Consider the following 22393-nt stretch of genomic DNA (forward strand, 5'->3'; position numbering starts at 1 on the left):
ACTTAAGTAGAGGAATTTGAACACACCTCACTAGTGACAAACTATACTCAGTCAGTAAAGTTACTGCCTGACATTTTATGGGGTATAAACATAAGTCAATAATTGACAATTTTGAGTGGAGGGGATATTTAAGTGTTATAATTATGTGTATATACCCACGAGTGTCTTTATTATTTAAAAAATTAAAAACTTTCAAACATTTAAAATGCTGTTAGGTTGCTCACAGAAAATATCTATTTTTATGGTGTGTCACTCACCCTGACTCTAAACTGATTTACATTTGTGTCTGTATTTTAATGGGGAACAAAAATACTTAGTAGGATGCTGCATCCCTGCCAGTGAAGGTTTTATTTAAATGCAATCAATTAACCTACATTTATCTCAAATAAGTATTACTTAAATCAGGATTCTTTAAATCACTTGTGTGTTACCCAATTTAAAATCAAAGTAGTGTATGATAAATATGGAATACAGGGCTACGTCTCATTTGAGACTGAGCCAAATTCATTTATATTGAGCATGATTAGATTGTATATTTTAGCGTACATGAAATGCAGCAGGATTTTAAAATCAAATTTTTTAAGTATCAACATTCCTCCTGTCGGAATTGGAAATCTATGTCAGTTACTACTCGCCACACGTCAGTAATCTGAGTCCTCCAACACCCAGCAGCGCTGTGGCCTGCTGTGTTTTACACTCCACTCCACACTGCTGCAGTGGACGTTAGCCATCACTCAGCAGCCTCTCCATTGTGCTTTAGCTGCTTAAGTTTCCTAAATAAATCCATAGTGAGGTTTTTCTGTCTGACGGAGCTCAAATCTCCAGACTCGTATTGACCTGGGAACATGCGGCTGACAGCAGCAGATACGCTGCCTCAGCCTCGGCCAAGACAGGAAGTCTTTGGTTAACCCTGCATCTTTACAAGCTAGTAAAGAATGTGTTTGTGTGTGCACTTAGCAGCAGTGGTATCATTAGCAGTATCTGGTGTTTGTAAGTCTGTGTTTGAAAGAATATATGTCATAATGTGTTTGCATATGTGTCCAGGGCAGGAAAACATTAGAGATAGTCCTGTTGTGCATTTGTCTCACTTCATCACTGACACTGTGTGTGTGTGTGTGTGTGTGTGTGTGTGTGTGTGTGTGTGTGTGTGTGTGTGTGTGTGTGTGTGTGTGTGTGTGTTTGTGTGTGTCTGTGTGTGTGTGTGTGGGGGGGGTTTCCACTATGACAAACATAGAGCAGCTTTTACTCCATTGTGTTAACGGTGTTGGAATGTCAGCCATCATAGATACATTTTCACATCACAGACACACACGCACACTGGTCATCCAGTCCGTCCAGTAGATGGCTCAGCAGCTCTGTACAAAATATTAGGAACCTGTATTTCTGTTGTGTTGAATGCATTTCCCTCCTAAAGAGACATCTGCAAAGACATCTTCTATTGTTTACATCCATGCTTTCTAGCTGGCCGTCTTAAAAGTTGAAACCGACCACAAGTTACCTTTAATTTTGTTCCGATTTAAACCAATTTAACTGTTTTCTGTCTCTCTCTGCAGTGGACAGGCTCGAGGAGGCACTTCAGTGTGCTCTGACCTACCTGTTATTCCACGAGGGAGAGGAGTTTGTTACGGACAACGTGGATTACTACAGAGAGGTGCTTGGACACAATGGCAAGCCAAGAGAGGTCAGGATCTAAGAGTGAAAGATGGATGTTTCTATTCTTAGTGTTTCATTAACTTAAAGGGGCAATCGCATCGTTTTGAAGTGAATTATTGTTTCTATGTATTAATAGCTGTGTCTGTGAAAGATTAGGTGGATCATCATTAATGACTTAGGATGGGGAAGAAAATGGATATAAATAATAATTTAAGTTATTTTGATCATTCTTTCCAATATCAGTTGTCTAGACAGTGCTTCAGAATAATAAAAAACACAAGCCATACACAAAGTTAGGACAACTAAAAGACAACAACAAAACAGGTTGAAAGGAATAAAAGGAATTAAAGAAAAAACAATGTTAAACACATTAAAGTTCGGTTTTCAAAGAAAGATTTACAGATTAAAACAAGAGTAAGGTTTAAATATTCAATGTATCTGCGGAAACAAATGCAATATAAGCTGCTCCAGATTGGGGTGGAATAGTTAGAACATTATACATATTACGTATTTTCCTCATAGGTAATTAAAAGCATTTAAAATCAATTTTAAAAGGCAACCGGTGTAATGAGGCTAGAACTGCAGTAATGTGAGAAGACCATTTTGTGTTGGAAGTCTGACATGGGACTTTTGAATGAGTTGTGGATAAGACTGAGAAAACTGAGTGGAAAAAGCATTACAATAATATGAGCAGGAGTGTTGGAGGAGTGGAGAGGGAAGGAAAGTAGACATGCAAGGAGAGAGCCGGGAGAGGAAAAGCATCGATTTGAGTGAAAAAGAGGAGACGGGAGGCAGCCGGCTGTATGCTGTATTTCTTGGATGAACTTGCTACTCGCAGCTTGGCAGCAATTGCCTCTTAAAGTTTGCTTTTCACTTGTATATGTTCTCCATCCAGCTGGAAGTATCAAGCAAATTTTGCTACGTCAATGTGTTTACGACAACTTTTTTTTTTTCCTCTGGGCCTGCTCTTTATGATTTTCTTGCCCCCTGGTATGCATAATTACAGTCTGAATGTCTGCCCACTAGAGAAAATGACATTTGTTAAGTCTGGCTACTCATCAGCAGCTTCAGCATAGAGAATTTGTCCTTTCTAAACTCCTATCAGCTGCTCAGGAAAAGTCAAGCAGTGCCGTGTTTAAGTCCCAATTACACCACCTCTTTTTCCTAGAAAGCCTGGTACTCATTATAGTGAGTGCAGCTCCCAGCAGGACAGTGTGAATGTGTGAGTGTGTGTGGCTGACATCGCATCTATGTGTGTTTGAGATAAAGACAGGCTGAGAGCCGATGTGTTGCAGCTCATGCTTATGTTTTTCTACTCATAGCTTACATTTTTCTAGCCCTCAAGTCTTTCCAGTCCCGTCAGTTTACAGTACAGTCATTGGCCGACGGATTGCCTCTCCTCTCTGTGTCCTCTCTCCCTCCTCAGGCCTCGGGGAGCTCATTTACAGAGCCCTAGATCTCAGTGCCAGACCCAACCTGCCTCCCTGCCAAAGCCCTTTCAGGAATGGTGGAGGAGGAGAAAAAGTCAGGGTACTAGGGGGAAAAAATTGCTTCTTTTTTTTTAATCACTACAAGAAAAATGCTACTGGATGGTCAAGTTTCATAATACTCACCATCATGGCCTCACTGCCTCTGGAAGCCCCGCCTCCAACCACCTCTCCCCTTCTCACACAGACAAAAACACTAACATTTAATAACAAAATAAAAAAAGACTCAACTTGGGCTTTTTCACCAATGACTTTAATTGGACTTGAGCCTTTTGACTTGAAAATATTTGATAACCTTCCCCAAGCCCAAAGATTAAAAAGTATTTTCCACAAACCAGTTCATTATCTAAAACGGCTATATATATTATTTAATAATTCCCAGCCAGTTGACTCTTAATTCCCCAGATCCTTTGTTTTAAACCAAACAATCAAGCTGCAAGAGAGAACCGTGAAGAACTAACGTTAGTATAATTCGTTCTGTTGTTAAAATGGTATTATATTTGGTGAAAAGCGCATTGTGAGATTGTAGCACTCGAAAGTCAAAGTGTAAGACTTGAGACTTTCTTGTGACTTGCAACACAATGACTATGTCCCACATCTGGTATGAAGTCTTATAGGACATTTACAAAAACGTACACAAATAGAATAAATCATATGATATTACTACAAATATATCTGTATCAGTGTATATGTCGACCAATGATTGACAGGAAAATGATAGTACAGAAACTGCAAAGACACAAGCAGTCGTTCCATTACATATTTTGTCCACCAGAGAGCATTGACATTCTGCCATTGTCTTTCTTTCTCAGTCCACCTTTATACAAAGCCAAAAGCAGCTCCCAATGTTACTGTATTATTTTAGGTTTTACGTTTTACTTCCATTCAGGTTTTTCATCCAGGCAGGAAACGGTAGGAAAACTGTCCCTCTGAGAAAGCACAAAAAAAAAAGAGAGTGGCCATCACACTCCATTAGTCCTAGCACTGTGAGGCGAGAAGAACTGAGGGAAAGAGAAACTCATTCTGGTTCCCTTTTATTTGGGTGGTGAAACAGTCAGGACAGTAGCACATTGTCACTTTTAGAGTTTGGAAAAGTTTTGGTGATGAGCTTTGATACATGACATAAATATAAAACCATAAAAAATCACTCACTCTACTGTAACTGTAACTGTAAGAATGAGAGCAATGCAGTGATGTGCAAAGTGGGTTTGCTAATGTAAACATTATTTTAAAGCTTTCCTTTGTAGAGGTTGTACAGATTAAAACAGCAAGGGGGACAAAGATTAGAAAGACGATTCTCCCAGCTAAAACATTGGCACAAATGTGGAATTTCTCTATAGTACTTTTTTACTATTTCTTGACCTTTTCTAGTTACTTTCCTCCTACCACCATCTGTCAATGATAAAAGCATGTATTTATATTTACCTTAATAACTCAGGAAACTGTTTAACATTTACTTTTTGTGTGGCTGTGTTGGCAGGAAGCTGCATTATACCTGAGGAGGCACAAACAGGAACTGGAGCTCCTTTTGATTGGCAGTAAAACCATGGGTGTGGAATTTACTGAAGGGGTGAGTTAACAGAATATAACATTATCCCAAGTCTGTTTCATTTTTCATGTATAATTACAAGCTCGAAGCAGACTGAGTGCCCTTTAATTCTCAGTTTTTGCCCAGAAATGAAAATAGATTGTGTAATTTAACGGGCAGTTATCCATAAGCCAGTCCACATGTTTCTGATGCAGAGCAGATCTTCTGCTGCGTGTGTAAACCATTAATGTGCCACTGCTGCCTGGCTGACTCAAGGCAGGGTAACAGGTGTCTGGTACGGCCACCACTGTCTTCTCAAACAGCAGCGACACCTGCTGGCCAAACTGACACTTGTCATAGTTCACATTTCTGCGCAGATTATACATTTTCCCCTATCTTTGTTGCAGAATTACTGGAGCAGCACAGGTGGAAGAGATGACTCAAACAGGTAGAGAGATCTCAGCATCTGTCAAACTGTGAAAAGTGTACTCTTGAACATATTACAGTAGTTTGTCTTCTCATTACCTCAGCTGTGTATTTAGAGATTTAAATCAGTATTTTTGTATGTGGATCATGTGTGGTCTGAAAAGGGTTTCCCGTAGGGACGAATCCACAGAGAATGATACCCTACTCTGCAGTTTGCCTTAAGTCTATAGAGTATTTATTGCTTATTTCACCTTTAGTTCACTCTCACCGTAAGTTCACTCTGACCGTTCTCACAGCACCATTTTCATTAGAAGCTGTTTTCAGCATTTAGCAGCTGAAGTGTCAGATTGTACAATCAGGAGTTGGTAGAGCCCAAAAATAGAGCAAAAAGGAGAGTGACTATTGGAATCATAATGTTGCTTCATATGTGGAAATAGACAACAATTTTCTAACAAAGTCATCATATTAATTTAAACTCAGTGATAATATGTCAAGACATTTGGTAACAATTTGGATTGTCCACCTACAGGTAGTTTATAGTATTTGTAACATTTTGATTGCTTATTAGTTGAGATTCAACATTTGGTTATGTTTAGGCTAACATCTTGGTTAATGTGATGTGGAAACCTCTTGGGTATGTTCATGAATTTCCATATGTACAGATATGTATAGATAAGCTGTTAAACATTTAGAGACAAAGTGAAACAGTTGAAATGTTATAATACATTTAAATCGTAATTTTGACCACGACAAAACACATTCTCTATTCTCTGTTCTCCCAGGATTCCCTCTGGTACAGACGGCTGGATGGAGTATGTTCCCATCTCGGAGAAGAAGACAGTCACTGTTGTTGCTCCACAGCAACTCAAAGAAGGTAAACCTTCACTGCAACCGGAGAAGAAGCAGAACGACAGTTATACTGCTAAGAGAAAGTCATTAGTGTTCAGTTAGATCTCATCTGACCACCATGGTGGAGATGTTGCATTCTTTAAATACTGTTCTGTGATCTGTGTAGGTGGCCCCTTGGTGTATGACAGTGTGAAGCTGGTGCAGAACTCTGCGGCCTTGAACGGGACCCAGCGGGTGCTGCTGGATCATGTTATATCTGAGGAGGAGTGTTCAGACCTCAGACACCTGGCACATGTAAGGGCATTGCACAACGTTAATAAAATATGCATTATAAATCACTCATGAACAGTAAGAAATCTTACAATTGACTGAATTGAGTTTGTTCGTGTGCTAACAGTAAAGATCAGTATGTCAACATGTGTTTGAAGCTTGATTCTGGCTTTTTATCATGTCCCCCCAGGCTGTCACCATGGCAGGAGACGGTTACAGAGGGAGGATGTCTCCACACACTCCCAATGAGAAGTTTGAAGGAGCCACTGTACTTAAAACCCTGCAGGTACTCTAACCACTAAACATGAACACTGCGTGATCTACAAAGATTAGATCGAACCAAATAGTTGCAAGAAGCCGATATAAAATTAGAGAACAGTTGAATTCAGGATCCAACATTAACTTTCTGGCTCATCTGCTAATGGCAGGTAAACTGACAAAATGTACCAATCAATCAGTCAGTTTTTACCAGCCATAAAACTGCATTTTGCATTATTTGAGATAAAATATTTGCTAACGTTGCGATGGGTACAGTGGACAGTGGGGGTCACATTAGAGTTCATTAAAATGTGTCCCAACTTACCTTTATAGTATCTTTCTTTTGTTGTTTTATTATTTTATTGACTATACACGTTACAGTCTATATTTTGTTTTTCTTCATTGCAGTACGGCTACGAGGGAAGAGTGCCAATGAGGAGTGCTCGCCTGTTCTACGACATCAGTGAGCGAGCAAGGCGGATAATTGAGTCTTACTTTCTGCTCAACTCCACCCTGCACTTCTCCTACACACACCTGGTGTGTCGAACAGCTATCACAGGTCACTAACACACACACACACACACACACACACACACACACACACACACACACACACACACACACTTGATACCAACACACATATACCGTCATTTTATATTGCGTCTTTACTGGTCTTAACTGTTAATGAGGGCAACATAGAATTAGCTTCAATTCATGTACTTATATATATTCATGCTTTTTGTGTGGTGGTTGTCTGTTCACAGGCCAGCAAGATCACAGGAATGACTTGAGCCATCCCATCCACGCTGACAACTGTCTGCTGGACCCCGAGGCCAACGAGTGCTGGAAGGAACCACCAGCGTATACATACAGAGACTACAGGTACAAGGTTACTTCTGTCAGCACAGTTAGAAATGATGAACCTACTTTGCTGCAGCTGTATTACAGTGAAAAATTAACAATGGTCTCTATCATCTCCCTTAACTTAATTTTGAGTCTGTACTGATCTCTTCTTTACTTTTTTATTTTCAGTGCACTGTTATATCTAAATGGAGATTTTGAAGGAGGGGAGTTCATATTCACAGAAATGGATGCCAAAACAGTGACGGTAAGACCTGAGATTTCTTTCTTTCTACAGGACTAATCTGGGCCTGGTCAGCCCCTGTTGAGGAATGGACAAAGATACTTAGTACCTTTTGGCAGAAATAACCACACACACTCTCCTCTAAAAAAGGTTCAATAATATATCGACAGTATTGACAGTAACAACTTGGTACAGTCAAGCTATACTTAAAGTGTCATGGGTGTTAACCTGTCCTCTGTTCCTCCTCCGTCTCTTCCATCCTCTCCAGGCGTCCGTGAAGCCAAAGTGCGGCAGGATGGTGGGTTTCTCATCAGGAGGGGAGAATCCTCACGGTGTGAAGGCCGTCACCAACGGACAGCGGTGTGCTGTCGCTCTGTGGTTCACCTTGGACCCGCTCTTCAGAGAACTGGTAAACTAATGTTTCAATTAAAGAACTTTGGCAACCGTACTGTAATAACCATTCTTCTTCTAGGTTCATCCTAATGTTGACATAATGACTGAGGATTTACTAATGGAGTGAGGGTGGACATGTTAATGTAGTGGTACATGAATTAGTGGCATACCTCTGGGGATGGCAGTGTTGGTCTGTCGGTCGGCCAATATCTCAACAATTAATGGAAAGATTATTTTGTACAGAGATTCATAATCCACAGGGGATGAAACCTACTGACACTGGTGGTACTGACATTTTCTTGTTTTTGGTGAACTTTTGAATGAACTTCCATGAAAGTTCAGACATGTTCCCCTCAAGATGAATTGTAATAACTTTGATGATCCTCTGATTTTCATCATCAGGTCAAAAAATTTTATTCATCCAGCACTTTTATGATCAAATACCTTCAAAATTAATGACATTCTCATCAGCCTCAGCTCTACTTTGCTAGTTTCTAACTTGTTTAGTGCTGTAGAGTGGCTGTAGACTCTTTCATCTTACTGAATCTTGTAGTATGGGACTAAATTGTGACTTAGCAGCTAAAGATTAATATTATAACAGTTCATTAAAGGGTATTAACAGTTTATTGTGTTAGACTAGAATTTAAGAGATTCCTGTGAGAAAGAAAAGTACTGCCATGAGAAAGTGAACGTGTTTGCTCTGAGAAGCCTGGGAACAGATGCTGTTATAATTTTTTAACCCTGAGCTGGATAGATAGCAAAGCCAAAACCAATTATACTGTATTATAAAAAGGATTGGAAACTCTATATTATTGGACAAATCCAAGTTGGTATGTTTGGGAGGCACATCAGACCAACATTGCTTTGGCTAACTTAAGAACAATTATTGCTCTAGCTTAAAAATGAACTTCCATTTTCACCATTTCCCCCCCTTTTCTCTCCCAGGAGAGACTGCAGGCAGATGAGGTGATCCAGGCGTTGGACACACAGTCTGTGTGGGGTCAGGGCCTCACCATCAACCCTAAAGATGAATTGTAGAGACAGAAAAAAAACAGCTTCGCCCCTCCCCACTCCTTTCCATCAAATCCTTCTATATATTTTAACTACTTATTGAATTGACCTTTGGATCCGAACATTTCTATTTTTGTACTGTTTGAAGTGCAAGATTAATAATATTGTCCTTTTTGTGTTGTCAGTTGTATTTGTCAGGTTTTTTTTTGTTGTTGTTTTGTTTTTCTACACACAATTACTTGAGTTTACCTTTGGTTCTTTGTCTTTGCTTCCAGTGACAGCCTCTAGTAGAGAAAAAAAAATCAAATTCACTTTATTTTGTTGATCCTGGTGAGTTGGCAAAGTAGACCATTATATATGTAAGACTGCTCATAACCTGTAATCTCACTAAACTGTGAAGAAGCCAAGGAGAAGAACGGTGGTTGACATTTTTTTTTTGCTTTGAGTTGTTCTGAACAACATATTCAATTCATTCAAAAACACTATGTACAGATAGTAAGAAATACCTTTCAGTGGTCAGTGGTTAAATAATATTAGATTAAGTCTTCACAACTGGTACTGTTACATATGCTATTACTAACAAAATTATGATATTTAGTAATGCATTTTTTTTTTTTTTTTTTTTTGTTATTTCAGTGCCAGTAATAATTATTTTCACCGTAGGCAGAGCACTGTTTTTCTAATTTGGGTATCTGATTTTCAAATAGCACTCATACAAAGACTTTAAGAAAGAGATATGTTTTAATATGCTGAATATTTAATGATCATGCACTCTGCCCTTCTCTGTGTGTCAAGTCTTAAACTGTCTTCTGTCACTACTTTTTGTCCACTTTTCTTCTTGTTGTTGGCGTGTTAAATCACTCCCCTCCTTTCTGGGCACACAGAGCAGAATACTGGTTTACATGTTCACTGACATGAGAAGATGTTGTATGTGTTTGTGTTTGACTTTTATTTATGTGGTTTTATTAATAGACAGCTGCTGTTGTAACTGTCGGCATTTAATATTAGGAACTTTTATTCATAAAAGCTGTTAATCGTTCCTGTTTCAAGGAATACATATTCGTTCGGCCTTTTATGTCTTTATATTTGTGTTGATGATACAGGTGATATGCCGAGTCGTGCACTGTAAATCCAATGGAAAGAAACATACAAAGAGTAGCTTCTTTTTTTTTTATAGATTCAAACTGCTAACCAGAAACTTAATCCTGTTGTTTTATGAGGTTGGCCACTTTTGTTTTCACTGATATTTAATTCTGAGATGCTGTAGCACAAAAATGTATGTGTACATGCCTATAAATTAAAAATATAATATTCCATATCTATATTGATGGTGTATGTTTGTTTTATTTATTCATGTCATATTATTCAGCATGAAATTAAAGTAATTCAGTTCTTCTATCCTATAAGAATGCCTGTTAAATTAAGAATTCTGTTTCATGTCTCTCAAACATATTTACCAATAGTATTTTCCTCTTACAGAATTATATTTCATTCCTTTTACAGTTTCATCCATTAAAGTAACCTGTTGTAAAAGTGAACATATGCTTGTATATCTATCTATCCAAATGCTCTGACAAAAGGCATACAGTAACTAATGGTTCAGCTCTTGTATTTAAGAAGAGTAAAGTGCGTCTGCCACTACACAAGGTAAATACAGTAAAAAACAAAAACAAATCATTCACTCTATACATTGTATCACACCTTGAGGGAATTTTGATGAATTTTTCACCCAGGTATGTTCACACTGAGTGGAGGTCACGGCGGTAAACTTTCTTTGTCTTTTAACACAGCACAGAAATAAAAAGTATCAAACAAAACTGTAGCAACAACTGAATAAACAATGTCTTATGCTCCACACCAAGTCTTGTGTCGTCCAGTCTGTGGTTAAACTGCTGTATGATGAGATTATGAAGATAATCTCATCATGTGAGGTGAATTCAGCGGGCATGTTGGATTTGTTTGGTTCAGAAGCGGTAGGCCAGTTGCTCAGTGAATCTGAATGGCTTGGTTTCGTTGACAGTACACAGCAAGTCCCTCATTCGTCGAGCACGTCGCTCCTCAAGCACCAACCTGCGGGAGCGCTCTCGAGCCGCCTGCTGCTCGGCCCGCTTCTCTGCTCGCTTCCGCTTCAGCCACCTGAGGACGGGAAGAGGGTGGAGATGGGGATGCTATATTACCAAATACCCATATCATAGTGCATATATGAGGACATAGTTGTGGATTCAAGCTGTTTGAGGGGCAGGAACAAGAAAATAAAAGGGGCACCAGCATGCAGAAAGTTGTGATGCATTTATGGGGAAACGGGTTAGTCAGGGTGCTACCCTTGAAGGCACTTTATCATGTTTTATCTACCATAGGGGCATCCAAGGGTCAAAGTTGATGATAAAAACATTCATCATTGGTTAAAATTACACTTCTCATAATACAATTATTTCTATGTTATACTATGTTATCAACCAGTATTAACTAAAATGCCAGTACGTTTGACACTTGTGCCCGCAGTGTGAACGTAGCCTAAGTGACCCAAATCAGATTTATTTTGGTAATATTTAACTCAAATCACACTGAAACTGATCTTTTCATTTCGGATTTGGGCCACTTTCATATGTGGTCTAAATCAGACACAGGTCAGATTTGTTTTACAATGTGACCTCAGTCTGAACAGTCATATCAGACTTGATGTGAATTTTATGTAACTCTAGATCTACGTTAATCACACAGGTCATTTCAGGACCATGACCTGTTCACACTGGAGTCTGATATGGGCCGCATTTAAAAAATAACGTGAACAGAAGAAAATCTGATCTGAACAATAAATCAGAATTGAGTGCTGAGGTTTGCAGTGTGAACGTAACCTTACTTGCTGAATGAAAAGTTAGCAGCAAACTCACAGTTTGAAGGCACGTTCACACTCCTCGCGGCTGCGTAAGAGGTAACCACTGTCCTCCTCGAGCCTCTTCATCTCCACCAGCTGTCTCTCTTTCTGCTGCTGCTCCTGCTTCCTCTGAAGCCACATCTTGAAGGACTCCTCTGGGTCACTGGTGTCTCTCTGCATGAGGATGCAGAAATACATCCAGTAATGAGGGGAAAACGATGGCAAACAGTTACTACAGATGAATGACTGGTGCAGTGATGTGTTATGAATCAACTTTAAGTTTCTGTTTATGACAAATAGACCATTGCAACTACCTTAGTAAACAACTACTTTGCAGAAGAGGATTAAGAAAAATGAGATGCTCTGAGCATCTAAAAAAGCTCTACTGTACTATATGACTCGGCTTCATACATGAAAATGATTAAATCACCATTTATTTAGGTAGCATGTAATTCTACCAAAATATAATGATAGATTACTATTTATCTTGAATTTTGTTGGTTGAAGATTAAAGCAACACTAACAAATCAAGAGTTCCTTTGCAAAAACAGATGCCATTCTTAAAATGAATAAACCAACATCAGTTTGTTGACTGATATTCCCGTGAGAAATACAAAAACTTTCTCAGAATGTAGCCTACCTCCAGTCCTTCCACTGAACAAACATACTGCATTAAGCCTGTATCACTGCTATACATCCATCCTTAGTGAGATTGGTGTGCCCCCTTGTGGTCATACCTTAGAATTCATCCTCTCCATCTCCTGAGCTCGGTGGATCCGTCTCTCCTCCTGAAACTGCTCTCTCTTCCTCATCACCCAGGCCTTAAACGCCAGCTCGTTCTCCTGCCTCCTCTGCTCGTCTTCCTCCTGTTTCCTCTGCTCTTCCTGACATGGGAAATAAGGGTATTTCTATTCAAATTGTGATTTAAATCATTAACAGACAGCCCTCACTTTGACCAATAATACCACGTCTTTTCTACCTCTCTGGCCAGCTTCTCCTTTCTCTCCTGGATCCTCTGCAGCAACTCTTTCTGCTGTGGTGAGAGGGTGTAGGTGGCCTGGCAGGGCGTCCCGGTGGCCGACTGCACCCGCCGCTTGCTGCCGTTCCTCTGGCTGCCTCTCTGGCTGTGGCTGGCTGAGCTGGGCCTGCCCCTGGGCTGAGCTGGAGGTCTGGGGGCACGGAGGTGTTCAATGCCATGTTGGAAGGTGGAAGAGCAGGCACGAGAACGAGGAGAGGAAGAGGACCTGTGCACCTTACTGGAGCTCACAGCCTGCTCCTGGGGACGTGGGGACGAGCGTGAGTAGTCGCTGTAGTTGTTTGATATAGGAGGGAGCAGTGCTTGACTCTCCACGTCTTTCAGGCTGACTAGATCAAACTTCCCATCTTTTTCTACAAGGACTCTGCCCTCTTTTAACCCCTGCCCTCCCTCACTGCTCTCTCCAGCCCTGCCAGATCCTCCAGATCCTGCACTTCCCTCCCGTGGAGAAAGTTTTAGCTCAGAAAGCTTTGCTGACACTTCAAGCTCGGCCTCTGAATCCTTGGCTCTATCTTTGCTGCCCTGTCCCCCTTCCGCCTCAGCACTGTTGCCATCTTTCTCAAAGTGCAGTGGAGGTACCACCAGGTCCACCAGCTTCTCTTTAAAATGCAACCGCCTGCGCCTTGTCATATCTGGGGCCTCCTGGTCCCGCAGCTCCCGATTAGCCTGCTGGATCTTCTCCAGAATGTACTTCTTCTCCTCATCTGTCTGCTCATCCATCCCAGGAGGAGGTGGGACTATAGGTGATGACTTATTTGGGCTGTCTCTATCTGAGTCATACTCTAATGGCTCCATAGGAGAGGGCCACCGCTCTTCATCTTCTTCCAGCTCTGTTTTGTTGCTTCTCTTCTCTTCCTTGTGGCTTTTCGGTTTTCTTTTCATTGCTTGCCGTTCCTCCTCCTCCTCCTCCAGTTCTTTGTCAATTTCTGCTTCTATGTCCTCATATTCGGGACCCTGTGGGGTGGAAAGGCGGACACTCTGCTTTCATTAATTAGGTCTGAATGTAATCGAATGACCAACATCAATAGTGAGCAGGTAATAGGTGTGCTGGTGTGATAACAGACATGTGTGTTCATCAATATTGTATCCAGCAGTGGCACAGTGAAAGTATGTCACTGTATGTCAACAGAGTAGGTTTCACATGCCAACAGGGAGATATGCCAGATCGGGTAACTCAACACTACTCACTGTCACACTTTAACAGAGCAGGGTCGGGGACACATGCAGCATCTAGTCTGCAGTAAGTAGAGCGGGACTCCAAACTCAGTATCACACAATAAAATAAAGAAGAATAAAGAAACTTACCTGGTCCTCACTCCGGCTCTCCTCACTGATCAGCCAGTCCAGATCCTTCTCAAAGTCGTCCTCATATTCCTCTTGGGACTTTGCACAAACCACCTCACTCATAATCTTCACTGGAAGAACATTAGAAACAAATTTCAGATCTGATGATTCTTGCCACACTACGGCCTAAAGTAAAGTGATATCGGTTGGTCAATCATGAGCAAGATATCTCAACATCTACGGATCAGTTAACTAAGAAATTTGTTCTGGATATCCATGGCCCCAAAAGGAGGATTCCTAGTGATTTGCGATTTAGTGCCAAAGTATCCTCTTGACCCACACAAGAGACACAAGGTCTCCCAGAAACTAATTTGGATATTCATGGGTGGTATGCAGAAGATAAATTCAAATGTTTTTTTTAATGTCCCCCAGACACGTTGTCTTGTACCACCCTCAAGACAAAACTCAAATTTTAACGAATTTTCAACAAATAGTGATTTTTTTTCTGGGGGTGTTAAGTTGAAGGTCACTACTGGTCTTTAAACTCAATTTCAATTTTAATTGTCTTTTATATTTAAAAGAACCATAATAATAGGCAGACGGACATAGTTTCCTTCCACTCATGCAGTTTAACTCTCCCTCTCATATTAAAGAATTACAAATACTACAGGGTGTTTGGTTTGCCTATATCTAATAACATCCTTGACATCTCATATAATAATATGTGGTATGTATTCTGTATTACAGTAATCCTGATACAGAAGTAGATATAGTGAAGCAAATAAAAAACTAAAACAACATCACACAAATAAAGTCACTTTATTTTTTCTTTGGGTTGTTGTGGCACTAATTATACCATCCACCATATATACCTGTTCGGCCATCATCACACCACTATATGTGAATATATAGATCATACTGTCTATGGTTACTGTACTGCACTGGTGTTAGGGATTGGTCGCCACCTGCTGGACAGAAATCAGTAATTCAGGGTTACCTGTAAACTATTATTTTTATTTTGTGTCACAAATAAGCCCTGTCTGCTCACATGTGGGTTATGTTTACTGCAGCTATTTTATTGTGGCAGAATAAAAAAATACATTTCACTGGTTACAAGACAGAGTTTAACATACATAGACTGTAATCCAGTTTATATTTAGAGCTCTGCGGGCTGTAAAAATAAACAGGACAGAGGCAAAATTAAGAGGGTGAGTTGTAGAGCACATCCCGTGTCTAACTGCAGGAATAATATTAACCAAAGTATTTGCCTACTGGGAATAAATAGCAGTATAAATTGTGGCAATATGGTTGTTAGTAAACTCACCACTAGCAGGTTCTTGCGTAGTATATCTATTGAGTTGTTGGCGGTGAAAGAACACATCCAGCAGGGTTGTTTGTGACTATCACTCCATCTATCTGGCCCACATAGTGCCTGGCAGTCTGCGGAGCAACACCTGTGACCATAATCTGCTTCAAGTCCCTCTACAGCCCTAAAAGGTTTAATAGACCCGTCGTCATAGAGACCTACAACACGCTTTACCACTTGCGCATGCGCACACAGGACACCCGCACAGCTAAACTCGCTCCCAAGTAATAAAGTCTCCATGTACACACCGTAAAAGAGGAGAAAGCGCCTGATTGTACCAGGAGCCATTTATAAAACAGAACAACTGTAATCTTGGAAGAAATTTTAAAACTTGTAATAAAAATAAAAACAGCGCTGTATTCTTTTATCATACGAGGAGCAGTTTACAGTATTAAAGGACATTAAATGCATTAATATAACCAGTGTTCTCTTGTTCGCTCTATGACATTTAACATATAACATCATACTTGGTATGTTCATGCTCGAGCCGCAAAAGAAAACTACTTTTGTTTGCCAGTATTTCGTTTCTTCGGGATTATTATGCGCCCCTAAAGCACAAAATAATCTGATAAAATAATAATAATAATGATGATACCATCTGAAAACATACAAAGTTAGAGTGGGTCTTGCTTTATTTCTTCTCTTGTAGACAGGGGATTATAAATAGCTGCACACCAAAAGAAATACTGTATCGCTTGATGACTGGGGGGATTCATTCAATCATGTAACAAACCTTTACTGCGAAGCTCAAAAATACGGCACACATATAAGAGTCAGTGAACGCAACATTCATTCTAACGCGCAATGCACCCTGGATGTTGAAGTTCGTGGCAGGCTTCCACTAATAGGAGAGCTGGGAACCGCGAACGACGGGATGACGACATTTCCCGTGTTGCCTCTGTCACTAACGAGGGACTACACGCCTCTTTTTGAGCAACTTCTTGAAGCACGTCTGATAATCAGCACGTAGGCATAACTTCTGACAATGTTTAGTAACGTTACAGCATAACTACCGACGGTCGCTTCTCCTACTAATGGCCACCATTATCTTTTGCTCTGTAAACAAAACGGCTCGGACCGCGGCGAGACGATGTTTGGTTTCTCATTTAAAGGGGTTTGCTAGTGCAGGAGAGTCTCATTCGCCGTTATCCTCCGCTCACAGCCCGTCACTGACTTTGCTTTCGGGGACGAGATGGTTTTCCAGGGGTTCCAGCGTACGGTTCATGTCCCATGGGACCGCAGGCAGATCCGGAGCCGGGCGAGCCAGAAGGGGAGCCCTGGCGCTCAGTGGAGCCGCAGCGGTAGCGGCAGCAGCGGCGGTAGCGGGGTTAATAGCCAACGCTAACCACTTCCAGCGTGCCGAAATGGCAACGAAAATATCCCAAGCCGGCGAGAAGGAGAAGGAGAAGGAGGAGGAAGAGGAAGAGGGGGATATCTTGGAGAGATGCCGGGGGTTCATGTCTCCTCCGGTGACCGACATCGGTGTGCTGCAGGAGAGGAAAGGGGAGATGCGTACGAGGATGGAGATGTTGATCATGGAGACGCAGGCCGAGTTCTGCAAAGCCCTTCAGCAGGCGGACGGTGGGACGTTCAAGGTGGACCAGTGGCAGAGGAAGGAAGGTGAGAGCTCAATGGAGTTTAACATTATTATTATTATTATTATTATTATTATTATTATTATAATAAGCATTCTAAATGTTATTGTCAATTATCTATGTGTGATTGTTGACTTGCAGTACTTGCTTTCGTCTTAATTTATAGTTTTTGTGTTTATTCCATACAACAGTATACCAAGGCAAAATTCCTTGTAGGCCTCTGTGAAAACCTACTTGGAAATAAACTATAATACTATAATTTTGACAGATCCATGTTCTTCCAGACTATAACGCTACCTAAAGAGATCCCCAAAATCAGGAACTACAACAACCAGTCTCATGTAAATCTCTTTAAAATGTATTGCTTTTTTTTTACCTGGTGTGTGTATCAGGTGGTGGAGGGATCAGCTGTGTGATGCAAGATGGGAAGGTGTTTGAGAAGGCAGGGGTCAATGTGTCAGTGGTGTCCGGATACCTGACAGAGGAGGCCGCCAAGCAGATGAGGAGCAGAGGGAAGGTCCTCAAAGGGAAAGATGGTAAATTCTGCTAACTTAATAGTTTATATATAACTTGACATAGCTTTGATGACCTATATTCGGAGTAATGTGTAATATAATGAATAAACGTTCATGCTGTTCTCCCAGGTAAGCTGCCTTTTTGTGCCATGGGTGTGAGCTCTGTTATCCACCCCAAGAACCCCCATATCCCCACAGTGCACTTCAACTACAGATACTTTGAGATCGAAGAGTCAGATGGTGAGTGTGCAACGTCAGCAGCTGGGTCTTGGTGTCAGTGACACTATTGAGTACATGAATGAATGATAACCCTTGTTTCCGTCTTCCTTGTCTGTCTTGTGTGTGTGCTCCAGGCTCTAAGCAGTGGTGGTTTGGTGGAGGCACAGACCTGACTCCAGTTTATATTAATAAAGGAGATGCCTTTCACTTCCACAACACCCTGAAGGAGGCCTGCGACAAGCACCACCCACAGTACTACCCCGACTTTAAGAAATGGTATAAATTGACTCAAAATTAGTCCTGTGTATGTATTTGTGTGTGTGTGCGTGCATCTCAGCACGTATGCCTGATTTCTCTGTATTAGTGTGTGGGGATGACAATGGGTGTATCCTTACTGTAAGATGATGATAAGAGCAAGCCTGTGCCTAAAATCTGCAGATGCACAAAAAACCGTTGAGCCATGACGTGAGCCAGCGAATGACCATTGGGGATAGGAAAAGACAGGGTGTGGTTTATCTGATGTGACTTGTAATAAGTAATGTTTGTCAAGTTTTTGTTCAAGTTTAAAAGGAATAGATAGGCATTTGAGGAAATACATTTGGGAAATACTTTCTTCCCAAGAGTTATACGAGAAGATTGATACTCGTCTATGTCAGACTTAGTTTTTTTTGACCTACCAACAGAGCCAGGATAGCTGTTTCCCCCCTCCAGTGTTTATTCTAAGATAAGCTAAGCTAACTATCTCTTTGCTTTAGCTTCTAATTTAACAGCTAGACATGAGAGTACATTTTAACTCTCATTTAAATTCCTTTATAAACTGTCACTATAGATGTGCTTCCCCTCATAAATAGGAAAATATAATAATTAAAAAAAACAAATGTGATTTCACTTGAATTACTTTTAATTCCCTTTTGTCATAATTGTACTTTAAACTGACTTTATGATTGCTTTGAAATAATATAATATATGTATTATAAAACTCAGATCCACTGAATATTATAAAGTTCAGCCCTGGTTCAGCTATTGGTTGATGTATTTGAGTCCACTTCTATATTTTGTTGTTTGTGTTTTTAATTAAGTAGCTAATACACTTTGGTTTGTTCTCCCCACTGATTCCACAATTAGATCTATAGCCTGACATAGAAACTGTTTAACTGTTCAATTCTTCTGCTGTCTAGGTGTGATAGATACTTCTACATCCGCCACAGAGGAGAGACTCGGGGTATAGGCGGGATCTTCTTCGACGACCTGGACTCCCCGAACCAGGAGGAGGTATTCAGCTTCGTCAAGAGCTGCGCCCGCACTGTGGTGCCGTGTTACCTGCCCATCGTACATAAACACCTGAACGACTCCTTTACCGATGAGGAGAAGGACTGGCAGCAGGTACGACGAGGAAGGTGAGTAAAAGATTTGCAGAAGAATCGGTGGTTGTTAATGAATAATAAGTGATCTTAATATAGGAGATTGTGAATATCAATCTTCTGCATAAATACCTTTATTGCTTAAACAGTCTAATCCACTACGATGTAATCGACTATAAACATACTCACACTAACATTAGACCTGCTTTTGATAGGTGATCCATTGCAGATAAGATTTGGGTTTTTTTTATTTTGTAAAAGTTAAATTAAAAAAGCTAGTTGACTCTCGTTGATTTGAAGCAAAATGATATAAGAAAGTTTTGATGTGGACTCCATGCACAGCCTGTGTGGTCCAAAGCTGGAGCGGATCTTGGCAGAGCCCTCAGGCCCAGCAGGGAGTCTTAAAGTCATTTAGTGAGAGACTACAACACAGAGAATGAGCTAAAGTTTATTAATGGGAAGAAGTGTGACGTGAGATTGAAAGTCAGACAGGAATTGGGAGGGGAGATAAAGGAGAACTGGGAGGCTGACTCCTGGCTTAGTCACATCACTGAACTTCAGTTAAATTCTACTCCCATGAATGTTGCGCCATTGTTGATGTGCAGAGCTCGAAATGAAGGATGTAACAATCCTGGGGACAATTGTATATTTATCATTACAAATAAAATTATTATGTTTTGCATAATGGAATATGTATACTGTATTTTAATTATTAGTCAGTTTCGTGAGTATGATCTCCACCTGCTCTATATGAAAAGTGTCCTGAACTCACTTCTGTTGTGTTCCTGCGATACACAAATAAAATTTAACTGAAAAATTGAATTGAAAAATGTCCACACACACACACACACACACACACACACACACACACACACACACACACACACAAAAATCAATCAGAGAGAGAGTCAGTGGTGCCAGCCTAGCGACTTTCTCACTAGATCTTGCGACTTTCAGACGCTCTTGGCAACTTTATATATTCATATATATTGTAATTCATTCCCAAGCATGCTGCTCAAAGTAATTGCAGTCTTCTGCCAACAGCAGGGGTCTCTCCCTCTCCTTTTGAGCCATGCGCAGGCATTCAGTAGGTGTGGCAGGTTTGACCTTCTCCCTCACTCTTTATCTCCTTGTCTCTTTATTAGGATGTGCCTTTAGCCTATAAGTAAATAGTTTGTTTGAACTGGTAAATATTTAAATTCTGTTTGATCTTCCCTTGTAGATACCTTTTTTTAACTTCACATGTACGATGTCCCTGTAGTGAATCAGTGATTATTAGGCCAAATAATAATAATAATGTTCAAAGTGTGTATGTAAATGTATTTATACCAGTCAGAAACAGCTTTGTATTTTTGTAACTTTCTTTGTAACAAAAAAACTCAACCAGTGACTAAAAGAATAATAAAAAACTGACCTACAGTGTTGATAAAGTAGGGCAGGTTACTGAAACAGTAATATATTTATTATGTACAATGAAAAATAAACTTTAACTTGGGACAATGGTTGTTAAGTCTGGGACAGTTGAAAGGAAAAAAGCCCTGGTCAGTGTGCATTTCTTAACCCTGGAAGGCAAACAGAATGCAAAGATTAGTGTGTTAATTTGGTTATTTTTTAGCATTACAAAGGTTCATGCAAAGCAGTCAAGGCCCACGACTATTCTATCAGAGCACATAAATGCACCAACCTGGAAGACTTAAATTATCATGCAACAATAACTTCTACTAATATAAATACAACTAAAGGTTCACTGTATGGATTACCTACATCAGTTTATTATTGATTCAAATTCTCAAAAAATCCCAAAGAAGTTTGGATTTGGATTGGATTAAGGCACAATGTAATGGTATCATAAATCACATGAAGCTAGGTCCCTACAGTACTTATTTCTTTATATGTGTCTGTAGATATGTGGAGTTCAACCTGGTGTATGACAGGGGAGTGAAGTTCGGCTTGGCCACGCCTGGCTCCAGAATTGAGAGCATTCTCATGTCCCTCCCCCTCACTGCCAGGTAAGATAACACCGCTCTTGTATGACAGTAATGAGCCGTCTGTGTTGCTTGGTAACGAACTCGCCCTTCATCCTCAGGTGGGAGTACATGCACGAGCCTGCCAAAGGTACCCAGGAGGCCGAAATGCTGGAGGTATTAAGAAACCCCAAGGAGTGGGTGTAACCGGTGTTTACAGGTTTATACGTCGAAATGGACAAAACATCCAGGAATTCGTCTCTGTTGTATTTTATAATGCTGTGAATCTGTTTGATTAGATCATCAGCAGTTAACACTGTCTTTACCAAAATAATATGAAGTTGCATTACTTCTCTGAAGAGGTTTTTAATCTTTCTTGGTACTTTTGCTACGTTTTGTCAAATCCGCTTTCATAGCACTTAATCGCACTGGGGATCGCATTACTACTCAGAATGAGACATTGTGTTTTTAAACTTGAGCTTTGTGCCATTGCTTACTGCCTGGCAAGCTAAAGGGAGACCAAATAGTGTAATATTACAGGTGGCCATTGTACTAGCTTTTAGGTCACCTCACACCGATGATGTGCTCATTTTAAGAAGTGTTTGTGTCAAACACTGTTTTTTTTTTTCTGTGCCTGAGCTAAATGTGGCTTGCTCTACTTGAAGTTGATACAGCTCTAGTCTCCCCAGCTCTTCTTTAACAAAGCACTGAAAGGGAAAATAGGGACAAACTGAGCCACTGTATGTGTGGTATGCCACCACTGCTATCAGATGTTAATAAATCTGTTGTCTGGTTTTTTGAATGTTTCAGTGCATCTGCTGCCAACAAAGGGTTATTTTTGATTATCAAAGCTAAATAATAATAATGATAATAATGGACTGATCTCTCTTGAGCCCTGTTTATGTTGTGGTCGGTTAATGAGTCACTTACCGGTTTGTTTGAACAGAAGGAACAATACAGGGATTTTGGATCATGTTTCACAGAGAGGATAAATATAAACTACAGGCCAGGTGGCTCATTGAAGGAAGAATTGTTTGTAAATCAAAATGCCATTTGAAATGTAAAAATTATATATAGCTAACAATTGTAATAAATTGTTCCAATACGGTACCTTTGACTCTGATATTCTACATAAAACGCCGCCTTTGTCCTCACTCTGACTGGAGTCAACAACTCAAATCCAAGACCCCATCTTTCTGGTTTCATTCTCAATTTGTTG

General features: G+C 40.3%; 3 protein-coding genes across 7 annotated transcripts in view; 2 read left to right on the forward strand and 1 right to left on the reverse strand.

Moving 5' to 3' along the window:
• Window positions 1-10281, forward strand: part of p3h2 (prolyl 3-hydroxylase 2) — a 58271-nt gene extending 47990 nt beyond the window's left edge. The window contains exons 5-15 of the mRNA XM_051377635.1: window positions 1554-1681; window positions 4621-4710; window positions 5076-5116; window positions 5877-5968; window positions 6110-6237; window positions 6404-6499; window positions 6880-7030; window positions 7236-7353; window positions 7504-7579; window positions 7824-7964; window positions 8894-10281. Coding sequence (XP_051233595.1) covers window positions 1554-1681; window positions 4621-4710; window positions 5076-5116; window positions 5877-5968; window positions 6110-6237; window positions 6404-6499; window positions 6880-7030; window positions 7236-7353; window positions 7504-7579; window positions 7824-7964; window positions 8894-8986 — 1154 coding nt within the window. The 3' untranslated portion in view covers window positions 8987-10281. The remainder of the gene's footprint in view (window positions 1-1553; window positions 1682-4620; window positions 4711-5075; window positions 5117-5876; window positions 5969-6109; window positions 6238-6403; window positions 6500-6879; window positions 7031-7235; window positions 7354-7503; window positions 7580-7823; window positions 7965-8893) is intronic.
• Window positions 10282-10283: 2 nt separating this feature from the next.
• Window positions 10284-16004, reverse strand: ccdc181 (coiled-coil domain containing 181). 4 transcript variants are annotated; one of them, XM_051377641.1, is made up of 6 exons: window positions 15479-16004; window positions 14176-14285; window positions 12814-13848; window positions 12572-12742; window positions 11851-12008; window positions 10284-11095 (listed from the first exon to the last, which is right to left on the reverse strand). In XM_051377641.1, the coding sequence occupies exons 2-6, from the start codon at window positions 14275-14277 to the stop codon at window positions 10924-10926; spliced, it is 1638 nt and encodes a 545-aa protein (XP_051233601.1). In that variant the 5' UTR covers window positions 14278-14285; window positions 15479-16004; the 3' UTR covers window positions 10284-10923. The 4 variants fall into 4 exon arrangements, with proteins under 4 accessions (XP_051233601.1, XP_051233603.1, XP_051233602.1 ...); XM_051377643.1 differs by having other exon boundaries at window positions 12814-13824; window positions 15479-16002; XM_051377642.1 differs by having other exon boundaries at window positions 12572-12718; window positions 15479-16000.
• A 426-nt stretch (window positions 16005-16430) lies between these two features.
• On the forward strand, window positions 16431-22284 carry cpox (coproporphyrinogen oxidase). 2 transcript variants are annotated; one of them, XM_051377645.1, is made up of 7 exons: window positions 16433-17140; window positions 17508-17651; window positions 17760-17870; window positions 17984-18125; window positions 19028-19246; window positions 21115-21219; window positions 21297-22284. In XM_051377645.1, the coding sequence occupies exons 1-7, from the start codon at window positions 16555-16557 to the stop codon at window positions 21379-21381; spliced, it is 1392 nt and encodes a 463-aa protein (XP_051233605.1). In that variant the 5' UTR covers window positions 16433-16554; the 3' UTR covers window positions 21382-22284. The 2 variants fall into 2 exon arrangements, with proteins under 2 accessions (XP_051233606.1, XP_051233605.1); XM_051377646.1 differs by lacking the exons at window positions 21115-21219; window positions 21297-22284 and adding an exon at window positions 20255-21108 and having other exon boundaries at window positions 16431-17140.
• The last annotated feature ends 109 nt before the right edge of the window (window positions 22285-22393 follow it).

This window comes from Dicentrarchus labrax, unplaced genomic scaffold, assembly GCF_905237075.1.
Source record: "Dicentrarchus labrax unplaced genomic scaffold, dlabrax2021, whole genome shotgun sequence".
Lineage (NCBI taxonomy): Eukaryota > Metazoa > Chordata > Actinopteri > Moronidae > Dicentrarchus > Dicentrarchus labrax.

Excerpts from the sequence above, each read along its gene's own strand:
- ccdc181 (XM_051377641.1), bottom strand. The coding sequence starts at position 14,277 with ATGAGTGAGGTGGTTTGTGCAAAGTCCCAAGAGGAATATGAGGACGAC. Across the intron at positions 13,849-14,175 it reads AGAGCCGGAGTGAGGACCAG|AGTGTCCGCCTTTCCACCCC; the intron begins GTAAGTTTCTTT and ends TAATGAAAGCAG. Across the intron at positions 12,743-12,813 it reads AGGAGAAGCTGGCCAGAGAG|AAATACCCTTATTTCCCATG; the intron begins GTAGAAAAGACG and ends CAATTTGAATAG.
- cpox (XM_051377645.1), top strand. The coding sequence starts at position 16,555 with ATGGCCACCATTATCTTTTGCTCTGTAAACAAAACGGCTCGGACCGCG. Across the intron at positions 18,126-19,027 it reads TACCCCGACTTTAAGAAATG|GTGTGATAGATACTTCTACA; the intron begins GTATAAATTGAC and ends TCTGCTGTCTAG. Across the intron at positions 19,247-21,114 it reads CAGCAGGTACGACGAGGAAG|ATATGTGGAGTTCAACCTGG; the intron begins GTGAGTAAAAGA and ends ATGTGTCTGTAG.